Consider the following 23199-nt stretch of genomic DNA (forward strand, 5'->3'; position numbering starts at 1 on the left):
TAAGTTATTGGTTACACAGAGAAGTCACAAGGACTTCTGGAGCCCGCAGACACTGACCAGAGTTTCTCATTGGCTGGCCCACCCGGTGGGGTTGCCTTGACTGGGGCACAAACTCTACAAGTTTGTGGTTTTGACCAGAACCAAATTCAGCCCTCAATTCCGGTCTAAAATGGAGTCTGTCCTGCTCCTCCCTCCCTCCCTCCCACCCTCCCTCCTTCCCTCCCTCCCATGTCTGTGCATCTTGAACAGCAGTCTGCCTGCTTGTGGGAGTGAGGAGAGTGGGCTTCCTGGGTGTCGAGAGCTCTCTGACGGCTCTTTCCTCCTTCAGATGCTCCTGCTGTCTTGGAGCCTGCCCATTCCCCGACAGTAGAAGACATCGGATGCCAGGTAACAACAATCACCAAGCCCTTGGTAACTGGCACTAGGTGAGCCAGCTTTGGGTCTTTTTTGGTGTCTCAGGCACTGCTACCTTACGAGTAGTGCGGCTTTCTTCATCCTGGACTGTCATTTGACTTCATTTTTAGGAGACCAGAGCTTTTCTGCTGGGTGATGGTCTTTTACCGTGGCCAGATTTTTCCAGTATTAGTTAATTCTGTATCAGGCCCATGATCAACTCTAAATCATTGTTTTTATCTTATTTTTCAGGAAGCTTTGACTTTCCAGGACGTGAGGGTGACCTTCTCTCAGGAAGAGTGGGGATGCTTGGACTCTGCTCAGCGCAATCTTTACCGGGATGTTATGCTGGAGAACTACGGGAATGTGGTTTCTGTTGGTAAGTCTTTAGCATCCCTGCCAACCTCCACTTCTACCTTTTTTTTTTTAATTAAAAAAAAAAAAAAACTCATTTGTGTGCATGGATGTGTATGCTTGTAGGCACTTGACTGCCACAGCTCATACAGTGAGAAGTCAGTTAGTGAGAGGGGAGGAGTCTCTGTCCTTCCAACCATGTGAGTCCTGGGCTTGGCAACGGGCCTTTACTCACAGAGCCATCTTCACTGGCCCTTGTGTTTTATTATAATGTGTAGCCTTAGACTTCGGCTCTGTAACTACCAACCTTATTACTTAATCTATCACTAAACTAACTATCCCTCTTGAATAACGGAGATGGTAATGTCTGTTATATGGGGTTATTGAAAAGACTGAGGCTGGGTGGTGGTGGCACATGCCTTTAATCCCAGCAGTTGGCTCTCTGTGAGTTCGAAGCCAACCTGGTCTACAAAGTGAGTTCCAGGACAACCAGGACTGTGATGTAGAGAAAGCCTGTCTCGAAAAACAGAAACAAAAAAAGAGAGAGAGAGAAAGAAAGAAAAGACTGAGGCTATTTCAAGTTCCAGGTTGATCCATTCAAACATGGTTGACTGATGTAGTTTGAAGGATGTGTGGGTGTTTATCTGTGTACCACCTCATACAGTGCTCATGGAAGTTAGGAGAGGGTATCAGATCCCTTGGAATTGGAGTTAGAGATGGTTATTACCCACCATGTGGATGCTGGAAACTGAAGCAGATCCTCTGGAGGAGCACCCAGGGCCCTTTACCTGATGAACCAGATCCTCTGGAGGAGCACCCAGTTCCCTTTACCTGATGAAGCATCTTTTCAGTCAGCCTCTCACGGCTGCTTAGGGCAGCAGTTCTCAACCTGTGGGTCATGATACCGTTGGCAAACCTCTGTCTTCAGAAATACTTATATCATGATTCATAATGAGAGCAAAATTACAGAAGTAGCAACGAAAATAACTATGGTTGAAGGTCATCGCAACATGAGGAACTGTACTATAGGGTCACAGCATTAGGAAGATTGAGAAATGACTGCCCAGGTATCTTGCCCTAGCTTCTTCCGTTTGTTTTTCTGGCCTTGCCTCCTCTCTACCAGGACTTTAGGCTGTCGAGTGTAGTTCTGTGTCCTGTCTTCCCACCCCATTCCCTTCTTTCCTGCAGTGGAGTCATCTCCCAAACCTGCTCTCATATCCTGGCTAGAAGCAAGGAAGCCATGGGTCGTGGATGTCTGCACAGTTCAGCCCAAGAGGGATCCAGGTACTGCCCCCGAAGGTGAGTTCTATAAAATCTGCTATGCCCTGCCCCTCTTAAATTTACTGCTTTCTCTGATGGATGGTTAAATACATCTCTAGGGACATCCTCCATTATGTCCTAGGAGTTACTCAGGGGAGCTGGGCCCCTAGTCCTCTTTCCCCCTCTTGGCCTATGGAAGGCCATTTCTTCCCAGCCTTGTCCCTTCTTCAGCATCTCAGTATTGGTCTTGCTCATCACGGGGCTTCCCTGTTCTCTTTTCCATTGGTTATGACGCCCCGTACTCCTGTGTCTGCACTAACTCCTGCACTACCTGTGCTTATCCCTTCCACGGTGAGCTTGATGCTTGGCTCTCTCAGTCAGGCCCCTAGAGTCTCACGTCTTAACTTCTGGGGACTTCTGTGCAGTGATCAGTCCTGCGCCATGATTTTTCTCTACTGTCTTGCTATTAATATTCTTCCTTAGCTCTTTTTATTTTATTTTATTTTGGTTTTTCAAGACAGGGTTTCTCTGTACCTTTGGAGCCTGTCCTGGAACTAGCTCTTGTAGACCAGGCTGGCCTCGAACTCACGGAGATCCGCCTGCCTCTGCCTCCCGAGTGCTGGGATTAAAGATGTGCGCCACCACTGCCCAGCTCCTTAGCTCTTTTTATTTCCCTGCAGGATTGGCCCTTCTTCTTCCCTTCCCTATTATTTGAGATACTTCTTACGGTTTTGTCATAATTTTGTAAGAAGGTAATAGCACTCAGGCAAGAATCTTCCGATTTATAGCTTCCTGTTGCCTTCTTCGGTTGCAAATATGGGGGAAAATATATTTCCTTGTACTTTTTTTTTCTTCACCAGGAGGTAAGTCCCAGATTAAGTCAAGCAAATTCATCTTGAAACAGGAGCCTTCAGAATACACAGAAACCTTTACTGTGCCATCAGTATGTCCTGAGACAAGTGTTTCTGATGGAACAGGGCTCAAAGAATATTTTGAAGAGAACAAGCTACAGAAGCCCTGTGGAAGCCCCATACAAGTAAAAGAGATGAAGGAAGGAACTGACATCGGTAACGAGACAGGAGGAGAATCTGAAGTATTGGGAAGCAGTAATATTCTTGATGTAAAACATGTTAAGTGTGTGAGTGTTTCTAAGAAAAAACTTTCCTTTAAACATGGCCGTGACAGACACTTCAGAAAACGGTCACACCATTATAACAAGAAATATGGGCTCAGGAACAGAGATAAGGGATTTGGTGCATATCAGAGTATTCGTATTGGACTAAAAGATAGTGAAAAGGACACATGCGGGAAGGACTTCCTCCTCAGCTCTCATCAGAGTGTTCATACGGTGAGGGCAAAGGCTTACAGGTGCCATCACTGTGGGAAGGCCTTCGGTAAGCGCTCCCATCTTGAAGACCATCAGAGATGCCATTATGAAGAGAAACTATTTAAATGCAGGGTGTGTGAGAAAGCCTTCAAGTGGCGTTCAAACTGTGTGCGGCATGAGAAAATTCACACTGGAGTGAAACCTTATAAGTGCAGTTTTTGTGAGAAAGCTTTCCAGCGTCTGTCAACCCTCCGTGTACACCAAGAAACCCATACTAAATCTGATGAGTGCAGAGAAGCTCTTACCTCCAACCTGGATCTCAGTCGTTCTTTGACAGACAGCGGTGAGGAGAAACGCTTGGACTGCAGCCAGTGTGGGAAATCCTTCTGCTGTAAGTCCTATGTTCTTGAACACCAAAGGATTCACACACAGGAAAAACCTTATAAATGTACCAGATGTAGGAAATCCTTCAAGTGGAAGTCAAACTTTTATCGTCATAAGAGATTGCACCAGAAGAAAGAGAAATGTCGAGAAGACTTGAAGCAGGTTATCTCTGCCGTGAAGAAACCTTTCCTGTGTCATCAGTGTGGGAAAACTTTTACTCAAAAGAAATCACTCATTGAGCACCAGAGGACTCACACAGGGGAGAAGCCATACCAATGTAATGAGTGTGGGAAAACATTTACCTATAGGTCAGGTTATATCATTCATATGAAGCTTCATACTATTAAAAGAGAGCCTGAAAGTGGCCAACCTCTCAGTCGGGGTGCGGTGTTTCACATTCCTCAGAGCGATAACAACACAGAAGAGCCTCACAAGTGTAAATACTGTAGCAAAACATTCCGAATTCGCTCATTCCTTCTCATTCACCAGAGAGTTCACACGAGGGAGAAGCCCTATAAATGCAGGGAGTGTGACAAAGCTTTCCGATGGAGTTCCAATCTCTCCCGACATGTGAGGCTGCACTCTTATTACCAGCAGTACCAGCAGTATTATCATGAAAGTCAACAGACTTCAAATTTAGAGTCAAGAATCCTCACTGGTAAGAAGCGCTTTTGGTGTCAAGAATGTGGGAAAACCTTTACACGTAAAAGAAGCCTTATGGATCACAAGGGAATACACAGTGGAGAGAAACGTTTTAAGTGCAACCTGTGTGAAAAATCGTTTGATAGAAACTATCGTCTTGTTAATCATCAGAGGATCCATGCTACAGAGACACCTTTTCAATCCCAGAGGCGTGGTAAAGATTTTGTTGGGATCCATGTCCGCTCTGTTGACCAGAGAAGACACAGCAGAGCACTGCAGTCTGATAATGCTGGCTTATCCTCCTGTCGGGATGCAAGGTTAAATATTCAGGATTTAAGACTGAGTGGAAAGAAGCCCCACAAAGAGTATGAGAGCCCTTTTGACGGGAGCTGCAGGTTCACTGCACTCCAGAGTGTACCCACAGCCTGCCACAAGTGTAGTGTTTGTGGGAAAACCTTTAGCAAACATTCCCATCTCATTAGCCACAGGAGATTTCACACCAGAGAGAGGCCCTTCAAATGTGAGGCGTGTGGGAAGACCTTCAGGTGGTCTTCCAATTTGGCTCGGCACGTGAAAAACCATGTTAGAGATTAGCCTGGGGTCTGGTGACAGTGGCGGTGGGGAATAGTTCCTGTTACATTTCTAGAGAGCTTGTCAGGCACTGGGGAAAACCTCTACAAGACTTAGTTGTTTCTGTTCGGGGAGTTCTTGGTGTGAGGTCTTTAAAAGCTTAAAAGGATGTAAGAGGTCAGGGACTCCTCAGTCTGCCTGCTGGAAAGTGGTGCTGGAGAGTAGTGCCCTGTGCAGCCCAGGTCTCCTTGTGTAACTCTTGCTGTCTGTGAGTAGAAAGTGTGTGTGCGTGTGTGTGTGTGTGTGTCTGCTGGGAAGGGGCCATTTAGACCCCCAGGTCCTCTTTAGGTTTGACTTGTGTCAGTGTGGTCTCCTCAGACGTCTCCTGGGGCATTCACAGCTGGCTGGTGGTTATTGGCTAGATGGTCCTAAAGTGGACTCAGTGGCAAGTGGAAAGGACAGGTGCTGGGTTCCATTGTTTGATCTCAACAAGCATATTGATCCATCGTCTGTGCTGAGATATAAGAGGCCAGAACAGACAAAAACCCTGCTGTTTTTAGGATTCTTCCTTAAATGAACTAGATCACAGTCTGGATGGTGATGTGTGTTGAGGACAAAGTAGACCAGAGAGGAGTGGCAGGAACCCGGCTAGGATGTGGGCGGTGATGTTAAATGGACCGTCCGGGGAGTACCTGCTGGAAGAATAAAAACTGACCAGGGCCAGGTGCATAGAGAAACCTAAACAGAAACCCTAATTGACTCAAAAGCGGAAGGGAGTTGGGTTGTAGAGTGAGTTATGTTAATCTATGGGGAAAGAACCCAGGGCAGAGGGCGTGGATCTTGTCTGGTGACTGATTTTAGGGGTGGTTAGTATGGAGACCCCTGAGTGGAGTGTGGTGAGCCATCTGGAGAGTCGACTGAAACTGAGTCCTGGGTCCGTCTTTCCAGGGAGAGTCTCTGGTCTACCCTGTGCTCACACTCTAGATTATCCTGGACCTCGTCCTTTAATTCCTCTTGCTCCATGCCATAGCTGGCAATGTCACCTGGGTTCCCAGTTATACTTGTCCTTGCTTCTCATGTGTCCAGGCACATGGGAAAGCTGAGCTTGGGCACTTACATTGCTTTTTGCAAAACAAACAGGCACCATTGCTTCTCCAAGCTGGAAAAAATGACTGCACTTAAATATTTGTGTTGCTCTTGCGTGGGTTCAGTTCCCAGCACCCAGTAAGCAGGTCACAGCCAGCTACAGTCCCAGGGGATTCCATGTCCTGTCCTGCCTTCTGCATGTGGCTCACAGGTGCAAGCAAACTACTTCTAAGTGAGAAATCCATTCAGAAGACAGCATGAGCATTAAAAGTCTTTATTTTAAAATCGCCTCTCTGAAGACACCTAGCTGTGCCGAGTGGAGCTTTATCTTAAGTGAGCCTTGATCATACAAGTTGGACTTGAGTCAAGTATTGGAGGGAAGTCATACGCAGAAGTACACAGCTGCAGGGTAGGAGCCCAGCTATGGGTGATTTGAGTAGTAGATCGCTGGATGGCAGACAGCTTCTGATTGGCTTGGCAGCTATGTCTAATCTTGTACTCGAACTTGGCTTGGGAAGCACAGGCTTCTGTCAGCTTGGCCTTTCTGCTGACGGAGGAACTGAAGTAGGTGGGGAGAGACAGACGGATGGAGATCCTCACGAAGGAATGGCTGACTGTCGGGTGACTTCTTGTTCACCTGGTCAGTGTGGTCAGTTCTACCCTAACCGAAGACTGGCAGACCAGTGTGCAAAGAAGAAGCCATATGGGTTGTCTTAGCAATCTCTTACAAAAGTTAGCTTTTGAAAGCTCAAGTGTGAAAAGGGTAGAACAACTGGGATTCAGACTCCTTTGTAAGTGGAAATGAAGACAGATTGCTAGGCAACTTGAAAGTCTTAAAAAATCGAGAGCTTATCATTGGGTCCCTTCTGGATTAGTGTGAAGAGTGGTGGGCGTGAGTCAGCTCGCTCAGCGGGGTTTAGGTAGCGGGGCTGGCGGAACAGACAGTGCAGGAGCTGGTTGTCTGGTCCTTCAGAAAGAATAATAAACTCATTGTGGAGGTGCACTCCTGGAGTCCTGATGTGGGGTGCTGATGCAAGAGAACCAGAGTTCACACCCCAGGCGAGTATAAAGAACAATACCCTGCCTCAAAACAGCAGCAAAAACAATGACTGTAGAAGCTACACTGAGAGCTGCAGAAGCTGTATATAATATAATACACTGTTTATATGAAGTTTAAGCATATTGGAAGTGGGCACATCACTTTGGTTTGGGTTTCCTTATTTCTTTAGTGGGATGGAGTACTAACCTCATAGGGTGGTGGTGGGGCAGTATTGAAAATGCATGTGTAATGTTGAGACTGGTGACTGTCATGTAAACATTCCTGATATAAAGTTAATTTGCACAATTTTCTGTGGATTCAAAAGACATGAAACAGGAGTGTAAAGTTATGAAATGATGTGTGCTCACGTGCTCCGATTCTTTGGGTGTGCAGTGCTGGTGAAACCAGAATGAGTGCATGGGGCTTCACTTGTTCTTCTAGAAATTGACACAAGCATATCCTAAAGTTAGGATTTAACAGGATAAGATGTGGGTCTTTTCAACTGTTAAAATATATATCAAAATAAAAAAAATTAAGCATGGCCTCTGATACCCACATAATGATTATTAAACGGAAGTCGCAGCTCTGCCACTTGCTGCTACTTAAATGGTCTCATGTCTCCCCTCCCTCTTCTCTCTCTATGAGATAGTTCTGGAGTATAGACCAGGCTGGCTTCAGGCTCACAGAGATCGCCTGCTTCTGCCTCCAGAGTGCTGGGATTAAAGGTGTACGCGGCCGCACTTGGCCCACTTTATCTCTCTTTTTTTTTAAAATATTTATTATGTATACAATGTTCTGTCTGTATCCCTGCAGGCTAGGAGAGGGCACCAGACCTCATTACAGATGGTTGTGAGCCACCCATGTGGTTGCTGGGAATTGAACTCAGGACCTTTGGAAGAGCAGGCAGTGCTCTTAACTGCTGAGCCATCTCACCATCCCCCCACTTTATCTCTTAAATTCTCAACATTCTTACCTGCTAAAATTGGTGGTGGTGAAGTTTGAAGCCAGCCAGGTCTACAAAGCAGATTCAAGGACAGTGGGGGCTGTTTCACAGAGAAACCCTGCCTCAACAAATGGGGGAGGGGCAACACAAAATGGCTGTTGGGATGGTTAAACAGCCACAGTGCACCAGGATGTTTTGTGTCTCAGTACCATCTCTGAATTAAGAGATTGTGAGCGTTCTCAATTCCTTTTGCTGAAGAAGAAAAGATATGGACAATTTTATTGGTGGCATGGGAGTTGGGACAGTGATGCTTGTTAGCCATCCAACTTTCCTGGTAGGTGGAAAAAAATGAGTATTTGTGTGCCAGGTACCACATCTTTTAAGTTAGTACTGATACTGTTAATATTGAAAAACCAAAAAAACCATACCAGTTATTTAAACTGTGGAACTGTTCACTGCATGTGTTGAGGTAGAGACAGGATCGGAACTGAGCTGGGTTAGTGCCTAAGACCTTCCCTCCATCTGGGCAAGCTGGTATGGGTGTCCAGGCTCTCCCTGTAGCACCGTGGAGGAGGGAATCACAACCTCTCCCAGCCTTGGTTTTTGTTACTGCACCAGGGCCCTCATTCTGCAATCCCCAATCCGAGTCACCTGCCCCTCTTGTTGTCTGACTGGTGGTGTCTGCCCAACTTTTTTTCAGAAAGTCTCAGTTTTGTGGAGGGGTGTGAGTGTGAAGCGGGTTTTCTTGGGGAATTAGATAACAATTCGCAATGAGGTTTGTTAGGGTAAAAGTAAGATGCGGATCCGCGAGTGGCTGCAGCCGGTCCCGAGACCATACCCCAAGTGGCGGCAGGCAGTGGGCTGTGGAACCACACTGCAGATCCCCAGACCATGCTGCAGCTCCCTGAAGTAGTGGGCAGTGAACTGCAGGACCCAAGAGCAGCCAGTCCCAGGCAGGGACGGCAAAGTTCCCCAAGTGGCTGCAGTGGGCCATGAGGAGCAGCGAGCCCCAGAGGGTCCCATGAGGAGAGAGAGACCGATGGGCACTCCATGAGACCTCGCTGCAGGTCCCGGAAAACAGCTGGTCCCGAGCCACGTGGTGGGCGAGAGACAGATGGATAGGCACACCATGCAGAGTGAGGTTGGATATTTATTTAGTGGATGGGGGAGGGGAGAAGGGAGAGAAGCTGCCTCAGAGAGAAGGAAGGGACTCTGGCTGGAAGCTTGAAGATCAGCTTGCCTCAGGAGATTGGGGGAGTGGGGAGGGTGGGCGTGGTTTGTCTCTTAAAGGGACAGGACAGATCATTACAAGATTGAACTGCAAATGCTAGTCCCCTTTTGCCTGAAGAACAAGTGATATACAAGATATGTATGCCCAGGATACTCCACTATACTTGTTTATTTATTTTATTTTATTATTTTTTTGTTTGTTTTTCGAGACAAGGTTTCTCTGTGGTTTTGGAGCCTGTCCTGGAACTAGCTCTTGTAGACCAGGCTGGTCTCGAACTCAGAGATCCGCCTGCCTCTGCCTCCCAAGTGCTGGGATTAAAGGCGTGCGCCACCACCGCCTGGCTACTTGTTTTTTTCTTATAAACCAACATCCAGGAGACTGGAAAGATGGATCAGCAGTTAGAAGTACTTGCTTGGAGATGCCTTGAATTAGGATGCTAGCACCCAACTCAGGTAGTCACAGCTCCTGCAAACTGACTGCAGTTATCCACCGCCTCCTTCAGCCTCTGTGGGCACCTGTGCTCGCTCATGTGCATGTTCATAACATCTCCGTGGGCCACAGACTGAAGAGGTACAGCACCCCCACAGCTGCGTCATTGGCAGAAATCCAGGGAGCATTTAGGATGGATTTAAGGATGTGGAAACATGGCCGAAATAAGACTGGAGGGAGCCAACTTCTATCAGCACTGGGCAGAACTCGGGCTCTGTTACACATTAAAAACTTAAGTGCTGTTTGCAGTATTAGTCTGTGACGGGCTCCGAGAAGACGGCAGTTTCTTAGACTAGAAATTTAAATGGCCTCAAAGCTATTTTCGAAATGAGGGGAAATCACAGCAATTTAGCAAGAGTTCTGATGTGATTGTACAATCCTTTATTTGCTTTCCACGCCCAAATCCCCTCCCCATATACAGTCAAGACTATTCAGCTGGGAGGTATTCCCCTGTGCTGCTGCTCCATGGTACTGTTGTGCTGGGTCCAGTGTATCACAGTGGTTATACACTGTGAAAATATCATTACATTCTAAGAGACTGGGACTTCTGCTGAATCTTATAATCAAATTAATAGTATACCCTAAGGTCACTTAAAACTGCCTTCCTAAGCCAGGTGGTAGCGGCGGCACACACCTTTGATCCCAGCACTGGGGAGGCAGAGGCAGGTGGATCTCTGTGAGTTTGAAGCCAGCCTGGTCTACAAAGAGAGTTCCAGGACAGCCAGGACTACACAGAGAAACTCAGTCTCAAAACAAAAGAAAACAAAAATACAAAAAAAAAAAAAAAACCCAAACAAAACAACAAAGAAAAACTAAAACTAAAACAAAAAATTCCTTTCCTAAATCTGTTTAACTGCCTTTTAAAATTATTTTTGGTTTTTCAAGACAGGGTTTCTCTGTGTAGCTCTGGCTATCCTCAGAGATCCACTTGCCTCTGCTTCCTAGAGCCAGGATTAAAGATGTAACTTACCACTACCCAGCTATATTTAACCTGCCTTTCAGTTAATAGTGTAACAACCAACTTAATTTGCCTTGGCAACCATCTTTTCCAACTTATGCTAATATATAGCTTTGATTTTAAATTATGTATTCTTCTATGCCTCTGACCCAGAGAACAATGCATATATGCTTCTACGTGTATTATGGTAATAAATACTAATAAGTTGAAAGCACTCTTATACAATAAATAATCTGCCGTAAATGCAGGAGACAGCATGCAGATATTATTTGATAAGTGAATGTTTGCATTTTCTTAGTGTTCCTGGGTCAGGTGAAGACTGTCAAATTTAATCCCGTGTAAAATCTGTTAAGGATTTTTATTAAGTATCTCTCATTCTTTCCCCATGTGATGTTTTCTGTGGTGCTCGATAAGAGAGTGCACAGCCCTTTCTCAGAAACACAACAAGGACAGACACGACTAAAGCACACTGCAGCTAGAGGAGTTCCTGGGAGCTGCTGGCCTTGGAAGGCAGAGGATCCCAACACTAGCTGTTGCCTAGAGTGGAGGATTTCACTAGCTGTCAAAAGCTGGACCTCCAAGCAATGGGAACCCAAAGCTGTAACTCTCTAACCTTAACACTAGAGCTTGGAGGGACAGGTTGAATTCCCTCCCAAGGCTTGGGGTTTTAAGCCTCCAAGTCTATGAGCTCATCTCAAAGTCTTCAGAACCCAAGGACTCCCAACATTAGAGCGGTTACTTCTTGCTTACTTGTGACTCCCAAATAGAACGAAAGGATCCCATCCAGCTGTTTGGGTACTTGAAGGTATGTGAAATCAAAGAAGAAATTTGGGGTTCATTGTTAACAAGCTAAGAGCAGCTATCCGTTTAGTGTCATGGTTGAAATGGGGACCCAGACCTAACCTCTCCTAAGTAACTTCCGTGTGGTGCTGCCAAACAAGGGTGTCAATGTGTAGCCCAAGACAACTTTTCACAGTGGAAACCAAAGAAGCCGGACAGTTGGACACCAATGAAAGCTGATGAGTAAAGCCAGAGAGGGAGGAGAGGCAGAGGGCTCCCCTCTGATTTTAGGAATGACCTTGGGATACTTATGACCACCATTGCCCATGGGGAAGGTTGCCATGGAGGCTGCTGAGTGGGAAACCTCTGGAGGCGTTGAGTAATGCGACTTAAGTGCAGTGCTCATGGACCCCATTGGTGAACACCGCCAGGCAGGTAAGAGGGGAAATCTTATTGAATGACCTAGGCCAGTCCACTAGGATGGTCTAGTGGAATGAGCTCGCACCATTTGACACATTATAGACACGAGACTTGAAGGATTTGTGTTGCAGGAGACTGTTTGTTGGTTCCTGGCTGCTCAGCCCTGAAATAATCACACAGAAACTATATTATTTAAATCATTGCTAGCCCATTAGCTCTAGCTTCTTATTGGCTAACTTTTTTTTTTTTTTTTTTTTTTGGTTTTTCGAGACAGGGTTTCTCTGTGGTTTTGGAGCCTGTCCTGGAACTAGCTCTTGTAGACCAGGCTGGTCTCGAACTCACAGAGATCCGCCTGTCTCTGCCTCCCAAGTGCTGGGATTAAAGGCGTGCGCCACCACCGCCCGGCTGGCTAACTCTTAATTTAACCCATTTCCATTAATCTGTGTATTGCCATGTGGCAGTGGCTTACCGGCAAAGTTTCAACATCTGTCTCTGGTGGGGCTACATGGCTTCTCTCTGACTCAGCCTTCTTCCTCCCAGCATTCAGTTTAGTTTTCACCGCCTACCTCTATTCCCTGTGCAGGCCCAAGACAATTTCTTTATTAGCCAATGGTAATCACAGCATAGAGAGGGGAAATCCCACATCCGATTTGGCCCACCCCAGGTCAGAGGCAGCTTGCTGAGGATTTGAGGTGCACCTAAGCTGTGGAGGAGTAGGTGGATGAGAACAAGTGAGCGGGGTCTTGTTCCAATGACGCGAGTAGGGCGTGGGTCTGTGCTGAATGTACGCTAACCTGCCATATTCTTGCTTGGCTACACGTTTATGTTCTGGAAGAGAAGCCATGTGTTGGACTGCCAGAAAGCAAGAGCTACAGAAAGCAAAGACAATGTTGGGATCACCTCTGGGGATGGGGAACATCTGGCACAGTAACAGAGACTTCAGCGTGTGTTCCCTAGGAGGAATCAGGCCTGTCCAGGATGGAATGCGTTACATAACAAAGACCAGTTGCTAGGAACACCCAGCTTCTGATATTATCCCTACTCTGTCCAGAAGCTACCTGCGCAGAAGCCACCCCATAACCTTCCAGCAGCTTCAAACCCGGACTTCTTGTAGGTCAGTCCTGTGGGCCTGGGAGAGGGGGAGGGGAGAGTGGGACAGAAGGCAGGGCTCCTTGGCCTGTGCAAACAGAGCCTCACAAAGAATCCAGGAGTCAGAATGCTGCTGGTTGGCCTGGGTAACACACGGAGCAGAACATGGTGAAGTTCCTAAAGACCATTCTAAAGAAAGCAAAACATTGTAAGCTCTCCTCAAAGAGTCTCCCCACCTTGCACCTGCCCTGGGGCAGCATTCACATCCTTCCTGAGCTTCCTGCTGCTACTGTAACAGTTGCTGATTTATTTATTGTTACTATGGGTCTTGGACTCTGGATCCTCCTGCCTCCACCTGGCCTTCCCTCACTTTATCCATCCCTGTCTCCTCCTCGTGGTTTCTATTTAGCCCCTTCCAGGTTCAAGTTAGCAACAGCCAGTCAAATCCTCTTGCTGATAGACTATTATGGGGAGCCCAGCAGAGACGACCGTTCAGTTAATAGCCAATTGAAGGTCTAGATTCCAGCTGGCTGGGACTATACTCAGGTGCCTGGGACCCAAGGGTAGCTCTAGTGTTTAGAGCAAGGGGTTTTTAAATATGAAAATCACATTCTGTTATTTTGCTTGGCAGCTGCAGGGGCAAGTTTTGCACAAGCAAGCAGTTTAACAAAAAACTAAGATTAGCAGTTAGCTGGGGGCATTTCTGCACACACAGGCAGATTAACAGAAGACAAGACAAATTAGAGGGGCTTCTTGACCTCAGGTTCCTAAAATAGAGTTGGGTAATTTCCCACAGGACTTTCCATCAAGGAGATAAAATTCTACTTAAAACCTAAACTGGCTCAGTGGATGGACGGGCCATCGCCTTGCCCAGTCCCCAGTCTTCCTCACACCTGCTTCTGCATCTCTGAGTTGGAGCAAAACCGCTCTTTTAGGACTCAGATGTTGAGACTGAGTCACCTAGATACTGCACAGAAATCTACACTTTGTAAGGTCCAAAATAAAATTGTGCTTGCCGTCTGCCATGTAAGGAACACAGGCACAGGTTCCAAGTGCATGGCCAATTCTGATGTACCATTTTGCTGATCAGACATGATCATGTCTTAGAAAACTTAGCAAAAGCAATTTGACTGGTGGTGGTAGCTGGTGGTGGTGTCTTACTGGGGTACCCCTGAACTCACTATGTTCAGCCTCAACTCCAGTCTCAGCTCTTAGAATTCTTGGATTATAAGTGTCGAGTTACCCCATGCTACTCTGCCTCTGTTTTCTCTCCTTATTTTTCATGCCAAACTGTTCCAAGTTATAGCCATTTAATCATTGTTGCTTTTCTTACAAAATGAACTTAAGGAATGGTGACCAGCCTGTTCAAACAATACAATAGAATTGTGTAGAAAATATCAGAAATTTAAACATTTACCTTCCACCGAGATAGTTAGCACACTACATAGATATCTGAACTGGGTCAGGAAAACATAAAATATGCTTAGTGAAATTACGTGTGAGTAGGAAACACAGAACACCCAACAAACCCGCTTAGGAGTTTATTAGAGGGGGTGTGTACAGGCCTGGGGAAGTCAGTGTGCAGAGGGGGGGTGGAGAGGAAGATGGCGTGTCCATTTTTTAAAAGCTGCCTAGCGCATGGGCACAGGGTTGATGAGGCTACTTCTTACGCAGATGACAGGGCTCACGCAGGCGCTGCAAGGGCTCAGCTGAATCATACGTGGATGATGTAATCCACGCCCCCCGTGGGTGACGTGGGCCCCTTTAACATCCCCAAGGGCCAGTAGGCACTTCTGCCTGAGGGCTTGTCTGCACATGCGTGGCCCCTAGAACCCGGACGTATCAGCCTTACTGTGACTGAAATCATCACAGTTAGTATCCAGTTGCCCTTCCTTATTCTTGAGATGGGCACCAGGATGCCCAGCAGACGCGCAGTCTCAAATTGCTAATATAAATCGGGATAGATTTATACATGCAATGTATTCCCATCTTCTCCCATACTTAAAACCTTTCCTAAACCATAATGTCACGTAAATGCCGTGGAGCAGTTGCTCTACTGAATTGCTCAGGGAGTAACAACAGGACAAAGTCCGTCTTCAGTACATCCATAGGTCTTAGGTTTCTGTTGCTGTGTGGTAAACACCATGACCGAAAGCAGTTTGGGGAGGAAAGGACTGATTTCAGTTCATAACTCTCAGCTCGCACTCTATCGCTGAGGGAAGTCAGTGCGGAAACTCCAGGCGGAGACTCGAAGTGGTGAACTGAAGCAGAGGCCACGCAGGATCTTTGCTCCCTGGCTGGCTCAGTTTGTTTTCTTTTACACCCCAGATCCTTCTCCATCAATCATTAGGCAAGAAAATGACCCTTAATCCCCGAAGACACAGTCAGATCTGAGAGTTGGAAGCCACAGTCTGGCCTACACAGTGAGCTCCAGGACAGCCAAGGATACATAGCGAGGCCTGTCTTCAAGACAAAAAACAAACTGGAAAGGACTATTTAAAAATTAAGAGCAGGGGGCTGGAGAGATGGCTCAGAGGTTAAGAGCATTGCTTGCTCTTCCAAAGGTCCTGAGTTCAATTCCCGGCAACCACATGGTGGCTCACAACCATCTGTAATGGGGTCTGGTGCCCTCTTCTGGCCTGCTGGCATACACACTGACAGAATATTATATACATAATAAATAAATAAATAAATAAATATTAAAAAAATTAAGAGCAGCTTTCACCTGCGCCTCCTGACCCCGCTTTCTCCGTTTTAGATATGTCTAGGAATCAGCTTGAACAGGAGAAGAAACCGCTAGATTCTTTTGTCTGGGTAAATGAAATCACTGGCGAAGTCACGCTCCCTCCAGGGGAGGAGACCACACTTGCAGCCTCTGGAGAGAAGCATCGGGTGATATCGGGGTCTCCGCCTGCGGGCACGCCCCCCGCGCCGGTGGCTGCCCTCAGACCAGCCTCCCCAGCGACCCCCGAGGCTGACCCCTGGGCAGGAAACTTCTTTCTGCCCAACTCTGCCGTGCCCCGCTCCCGCATGTTGTACCCGCCAGGGGGCGCTCTGCCTGTGCAGCAGCGGCAGCAGCCCCACCTGGGAGCATCCCCTTCACTGACCGTGACGCTTCCAGCCAGCCCTTCTCCGCCCGGGGCTCTGCCCGGTAAGCTGAGGAACGCCCTGACTGGAAACAACCGGTTTTCCTTTTGAGCTAGCAGCGCCCCTCGGGCCTTTCCGTAGAGCAGCTGGCAGCGATCTGTGAAGATCCCATCAGACCCACCCCAGAAGCACAGGTTTAATTGGAACCAGCAAAAAACTCTTTCAGACCCAATATAAACTTTTCTGAGACTTTTACAGACTGCCTCCTATGACTCCCAATACTTCCTCTGCTGTCTTTACACTTTGAGGGTGAATACCGACCGCCTTCTGGTGGTGGAGTCGTCTGTGGGGCAGAATTGGCTTTGAGTGGGACCCACTGACCGGTCACAACCAGGCCACACACGCTTTTATGGGCAGCACTTGGAATGGAAAAGCCTGTTTTCGGGTTAGCACCTAACAAACTTCACGCCTGTGCCGATGGTGTCCCCACTATCTTGCCGGCTTGAGCCTAGGGCAGGTCCCCATGTCAGAGTTCCTTGAAAAGCGGCCTAGAGTTTGTTCTAGGCTCCATGAGGGCCAAGTGGGGCCAAAGGTGTTGTGTGGGTCCTGTACACTCAGGGGGAACAGCCTCAGTCAGGTGTGGTGTGAGTGGAAGACCCAGGCAGAGGCAGACAGAGGTTAAGGCTGAATGCCCTTCTGCTTCTGAAGAGCCACAAGAGGGGCTGGACGGCAGCCATCCTGAGCCGGAGGGTTCGGTGATGGGGATGGGGTGCTGGTGGATGCTGTAGATGGACTCAGGGTGTTATGGTTTGAATCTGGAACGCCCCCCACATGGCACGGAATCTTTAGTGGGTGGAATCTAACTAGAGGCAGTAGCCCACTAGAGGCAGAACTCTGAAGGCAAAAGATCCATACTGATTCTGATTCTCTCTTTGCTTCCTGGTTTGTTCTGATGCCCCAGCCACCGTGGACAGAAACCCTGTGAAATCACAGGCCAAACATAATCCTGTCCCTCTTTATATTGTTTCTGTCAGCTGTCACTGTCACAGGCTGCAAAAGTAACAATAGGACCAAGGCTGAGATGTTATAGAAATCTGAGCAGGCAGGGGACCAGAGAAGGAAACGTGGAGATCCCGGGTCAGCAGCTAGAGTAGGGTACCAGCTGTCACCTCAGTCTCTCTCACCATACTCCCTGTGGAGCCTCTGCCTCCCAAGTGCAGAGACTTCCGGCTTTTACAAATGTTCTAATTTAATGTGCATGGGTGGTGTGTGTGTGTGTGTGTGTGTGTGTGTGTGTGCTTTGTCTCACAAGGACAAGAAGAGAGTGGTAGATCCTCTGGAACCGTACCTAGAGCTAAACAGCCCTGTGGGTGCTGGAGATCAGAGATCAAACTCTGGCTCTCTGAAGAGCAGCCAGTGCTCTTAACCACTGTCTCTGCAGCCTCAGCATGCTTCTCTTGAACAAGCCTTCCTGCACCTCTTGCGATGAAGATCCCAGACAAGGAGAAGTGTTGTGAGGACTGGAGTCTGGCCTGGGTCTTGTTACCTGCTGCTTCCAGATAGATGCCTGCTGTCACTGCTTGCTGCTAGCAGCGGAGGGTTACAAAGCCTGCCAAGGAGCAGCCCTAGGAAAGCAAAAGGATCCCAGCCAAATTACCGGCAGCAAGCCCAGCAACTTGACACAGGACCACTCATCCCCACTGGCCCAGGATGGCTTCAGCCGACTGCAAATATAACCTTTATAAAGCCAGGAAAACATCGTCCTAGTCGCTCTCCTGACTAACAAGGACACTGAGGGCACACTCAAGTCTGTATAGTAGCCTGTGAAGCCATCGTGGCTTGCGGGAGATGAGCGACCTGTTTTCTTGAGTCCTGATTGGATGCAGCTGTGTTTCTCAAGGCGCCAACACAGGACAGCAGCGCTTCTCCAAAGGAAACAAGTAGTTTATGTAGAGGTAAAAGGCCGAAAATATAAGCAGAATTCCCACCCTTTAATACTTGAGCTACAACCATTTGGAGCCCCTAGTGCCCATAATGGTTTACATAAAAGGCCAGACTCAAGAGAAACAACACTGTTACGCTGACTACTTGAGAGACTCGCTTGTCCCCACAACAGAAACGCGTAACTCCCTCTTGATAGCTATGGGAGATTCCCAGGGCTAGGGAGAGAGCTCTGCAGGGAAGGCACCTTGCCACCAAGTCTGCATTTGAGTTGGATCCCCAGGGTACACATGGTAGGAGCGCATCAGCTCTTAAAAGGTGTCCTCTGACTTGAAGGAACACACCGTAGTGTGCGTACATGCGCATTCACACACACAAAGTAAAAGGGTGTTTCGGCTGGGGGTGTAGCTCAGTAGAACACTTGTCCTAACAGGCACAAGGTCCTAAGCTCAATCTCCAGCACAACACCAAAAAGGGGGTGGTGTTTGTACCACAAGACAAAGCTGGATGGCAGAGAAGCTTCAGTCAGCCCAGTTACTAGGTAGGCAAGGAGCAACCATCAGGGTGCGGGTGGTATAGATGAGACCAGACCCTGCCAGGCTGTGGGCAAGCAGGGCCCTGCAGAGATGGCATTGATTGTCAGTGTGGAGGGAGCCTACGGAAGCTGACTGCCAGGCAGGCCAGCGCTGCGCACCCCACACTGACCCAAACAGCGTGGCGCTGGGAAGCACAGGCCGTCCTCCCTCCTGCAGTGTGCTTCCAGGTCCCGCTACGGACCACGCCCACCACCACCGGGCCTAAACTGCAAGAACCTGCCGCTCCTTCATTTCAGGTGCCCGCTTCTCAAAGCCTTCCTCTCTCTCACTAACTCAGAGGCTCCTTAGGGGTTCATTTTCTGGAACAAAAGGAGAAAGAGAGGGGCTTTGGCAGCCCTGGAGTTGAGGGCTTGCCACAGCTCTCCTTGTGGGGGCAAGCTCGGCTGTGATCAGAGCTCAGATCTCGTGGGGGACCTGTTCTCCCTGTGGTGGGGGAGATGAAGTCCACAGGGTCACTCTTCCAACAACCCCTCGTTATGAAAATAAGGAGAACAGCTATGTGGCCGACAAGGTATTGTTTATTATGTAACAATTAGTTCAAAACCAAATCCAATTCAACACACATTACCGAAGAGTCTATGTTAGCTGATGTTAGAAGTGGCACAATCCAAACAATTTTTCAATAAACTAGCAGATCTTTGAGGACTCCCCCACCCGCGACAGGGCTTCTCTGTGTAGCAGCTCTGGTTGCCCTGGAACTTACTTTGTAGACTAGACTGGCCTTGAACTCACAGAGATCCACCTGCCTCTGCAGTGCTGGGATTAAAGGCGTGCACCACCAAACCCAACTTGAGGACTCTTTCTTAGGAAGAGTATTTACAGCAACATTTGTCAAACTGGCGTGGGTCAAAAGCAATAGTGGCACAACCAATCCTTTAAAAGCCAGTTCTTATTTTGAACATACATTTGAACTGTTTATAAAAATCCAAAACACGAAAAACTGACTTTAGTGTCTCCTTTGTTCTAATGCACCGGGGGAAGTTCCCTAGGGCGTCCTCAGGAAAAAGTGTGGTGTGGAATGCAGGTGGTCTTCTCTGAGTAGAGGACGGGTCTCCACAGCGTGGGGGGCACCGGAGACCACAGCAGGCAGCAGGCTTTACCTGGGCCAGATGAAGAGATGAAGTCAGCTTTTCCTTGGTACTTGGGATGGAACCCAGGGCCGGTGCCTACCAAGAACATGCTCTATCAATATTTTAATTGGTAGAAGGTGTCATGTACCTAAATTCTGTCGCTGATGTTTTAATAAGCTAGTATCAGGCAATGTTAATGGCATATATTCAATAGTTTAAAAAAATCTTTCTCAAACAAAATGTGGTTATTTAATTTTTGCTACTCATCAATCATCTGTCTGAACACAGCTGTCCATTACCCGCTACCAAGTGTTTGTGTCTCTGGGATGTAACTACGAAGACACATGGTGAACTGCGCTGCATGTAAAAATGAGTTCTAGTACCACAGAGCTATACTGAACAAGACCAATTTGTGCACACACACACTCACTTCTATAAAAATATATGACTCTTAGAGAACTCTCTTTAAAATAAGTTTTTCTTCTAAGCATCTCTCTGCCTAGCCATCGGCATCACAAGACTAGGGGACAAACCGTTTTGAAACAGGTTTCTTAGCATAAAGTCACTATAAAGAAAACTCCCGCTTTAACGCAGCACCCGGAAACTGTCCTGATGCGAACACTAACATCGAACTGAATTTAAATAAACCCAACAGTTTCTCGTTTCTTCAGAAAATAAGACAGGTGTCTGTGTCACTTCATGGCTTCTCCTTTCTTCCAGTTCCACGGGATGCACAGGTCTCCATCCTGCATGACAGAATAAAAATGTGACACGCAGAGGTGCATCCCATGCAGATAAGGCAGCGACAGCTGCAGGAGTCTCCGACAGCAGTCCACCATCTGTCTGCTGGAAATGCTGGGCTCTTTGTAGAACTTCTCCAGAGAAAATTTCTTTGTGGAAGCCTGTATCAGTTCATTTTCAATAACTTTTAACCTATTAAATAAAAAATTGTCATGAGATATTACTAAAGATAAAATATAAATATAGATAACATATAAAGATGTTCTTAAGTGTTGGGGTGACAAATAGTGCCATGCAAGGCAGTCATGTGAAGACATGCCAAGAGTACCCTGTGCCCAGTACTGGCTGATTTATTTCTACATAAATCTCTAAAGGTATTTAATCAACCTTTTTAGCATCAGTGAGGTAAAGACAATACACAATTTATTCCTAATTTTCAAAGATTTATTGTTTTTACTGTGTATGGTGTTTTGTCTGCACGGGTGTCTGTGCACCACCAGTATGCTTGGTGCCCTTGGAAACCAGAATAGAGTGTTGGACTCCTGGAACTGGGGTTACAAATGGTTGTAAGGCATCATGTGGGTACTGGGAATTGAACCTGGGTCCTCTGCAAGAGCAGCCAGTGATCTCAACAGCTGAGCCATCTCTCCAGCCCAATGGAGCGTGGTTTAAGAAGCTTTCACACACCTCCCCTAGCCACGCTGGTGACAAAATGAAGGGAAAACTGGGAGAATAAACCCTGACTTGGATGCTGCCATCAGGCCGTGCCCTGCCCTGAGCTGCTTCTCCCTCCCTGCTCACTATCTGGACCTGGTGTCCATCTGTCTGTCCATTCCTTTGTATGGACCCACTCCTACCCTCTCTCCTCTACAACGGACTCAACTCTGCAGCTTCAAACCTGCGACGAGGAGACCACAGGCTGTCAAGTGACTCCGAGTTATAACAACACAGAAACAGGGCTACTTGTGAACGAGATACACTTTAACATTTAAATATAGTAGGGGTGGAGAGATGACTCAGCAGTTATGGGCGCTTGTGATTCTCACAGAGATGCGAGATGTGGTGGCTCACAACTGCCCACAGCTCCATCTTCAGGGGCCCTGCTGATCTGGTCTGTGCCAACAGACACAACAGCTACACGTGAATAGAATAGCTAAAATGCAGACGATGCTTCCTGCCGTCTGTTTACAAGTCAGGCCTCACACCTCCCGAAGCAGACAGTACTTACTCCTCCCTTCTTGTTATGTTCTCTCTTGCCTGCTGGGCTCGGCTTCTCATAAATGACTGGAGGCTTGCCGGATCTGAGAGGGCTGGGATGTTAAAATGCCCGAGTTCATGCAAGCTTGGCTCGTACCTGTCGCTGAAATGAAGTGTGTAGTAAGGGACACATCACCACTTCCACACCAATGCTTTTTTTATCAAGTGACTGAGAACTGTCATGGGGACGACCACATTAAATCACTGCAACACCGATGACGATGTGCTGGTCCTGACATGGCACGACACTCCGCAAGGAGGACTGCATTGAAGCACAAAGCACAGTGCACACACACACACACACACACACACACACACACACACACACACACTTTAGCTACTGACTTTATATCATGACTGAGTGATTTACTTTGCTGATCAGTGGCGATGTTTTCAGAATCCACTCTCAGTCCCTCTGTTTGGTCTTGGACTTATGGAGAACAGGGCTATGAATACAATTCTTTTCACAAGTAGTGACTTTTTTTGTTTTGTTTTTCAGACAGGGTTGCATTGTTTAGCTAAGGCTGGCCTTGAATTTACAGTGATTCTCCTGCTTCTGCTTTAAGTACTGGGATTAAAGGTGTGTACCACATGCCTGGCCTCCATTTTGTAAATTATGTGTGTGAATGTGTATATATGTACACACACACACACACACACACACACACACACACACACACACGTCTCTGTGTCTGTCTCTGCCCGTGAATGCAGTGTCTGAGGAGGTCAAAGGCACTGGATCCGTTGGCTGTAAGCTACCTGACATGGGCCCTGGGAACTAAACTTGAATCTTCTGCCAAAGGAGTATCTGCTTTTAACTTCTAAGCCATTTCTCCAGCCACTCATTTCCACTACTATTATTATTTTATTAATTTTACAAGGACCAAATAAAACAAAAAACAGCTCAATGCACTGTTGAGGAATATTATTTTCAGGTGTGTGACTTTTGTTTATGCTGCATTTGTGTAACTCTGTGAAGCTGTGATTCTTTGCCTGTCTAGAACACCTGAGGGTCTAATAAAGAGCTGAACAGCCAATAGCAAGGCAGGAGAAAGGTTAGGTGGGGCTGGCAGGCCGAGAGGATAAATAGAAGGAGAAATGGGGAAGAGAAGGAAGAACAAAAGGAGGAGGCAAGGAGTCAGCCAGTCACAGAGTAAGAAGGAAAATAAGATAAATAGAAGTAAGAAAAGAAAAAAGCACAGAGGAAGAAGGTGGATGGAATAAGTTAAGGAGAGCTGGCTAGAAACAAACCAAGCTAGCTGGGCGGTGGTGGCGCATGCCTTTAATCCCAGCACTCTTGAGGCAGAGGCAGGCGGATCTCTGGGAGTTCGAGGCCAGCCTGGTCTACAAGAGCTAGTTCCGGGACAGGAACCAAAGCTACAGAGAAACCCTGTCTCAAAAAACCTAAATAAATAAATAAATAAATAAATATAAATAAATAAATAAAAAAGAAAGAAAGAAAGAAACAAGCCAAGCTAAGGCCGGGCATTCATAAGTATAATAAGTGTCCGTGTGGGGCTGGAGAGATGGCTCAGCGGTTAA

The 23199-nt window shown here is 47.2% G+C and overlaps 2 protein-coding genes across 6 annotated transcripts in view; one reads left to right on the forward strand and one right to left on the reverse strand.

Moving 5' to 3' along the window:
* LOC126501034 (zinc finger protein 445) overlaps positions 1-17326 on the forward strand; it is a 28304-nt gene extending 10978 nt beyond the window's left edge. For 4 of the 5 annotated variants that reach the window (XM_050141422.1, XM_050141424.1, XM_050141423.1 and 1 more), the window contains exons 4-7: positions 329-387; positions 646-772; positions 1936-2046; positions 2868-7596. In XM_050141422.1, coding sequence (XP_049997379.1) covers positions 329-387; positions 646-772; positions 1936-2046; positions 2868-4954 — 2384 coding nt within the window. In that variant the 3' untranslated portion in view covers positions 4955-7596. Of the gene's footprint in view, positions 1-328; positions 388-645; positions 773-1935; positions 2047-2867; positions 7597-15723 lie in introns of those variants that run through there. The other variant, XM_050141426.1, reaches the window with a different exon arrangement.
* A 1761-nt stretch (positions 17327-19087) lies between these two features.
* Positions 19088-23199, reverse strand: part of Tcaim (T cell activation inhibitor, mitochondrial) — a 30368-nt gene continuing 26256 nt past the window's right edge. Inside the window, 2 exon segments of the mRNA XM_050141427.1 lie at positions 19088-20592; positions 21629-21760. Of these exon segments, the coding sequence (XP_049997384.1) occupies positions 20352-20592; positions 21629-21760 (373 nt within the window). The 3' untranslated portion in view covers positions 19088-20351.

The sequence above is a fragment of the Alexandromys fortis genome, unplaced genomic scaffold, assembly GCF_014885135.2.
Source record: "Alexandromys fortis isolate MF-2015 unplaced genomic scaffold, M_Fortis_MF-2015_v1.1 scaffold_44, whole genome shotgun sequence".
NCBI lineage: Eukaryota > Metazoa > Chordata > Mammalia > Rodentia > Cricetidae > Alexandromys > Alexandromys fortis.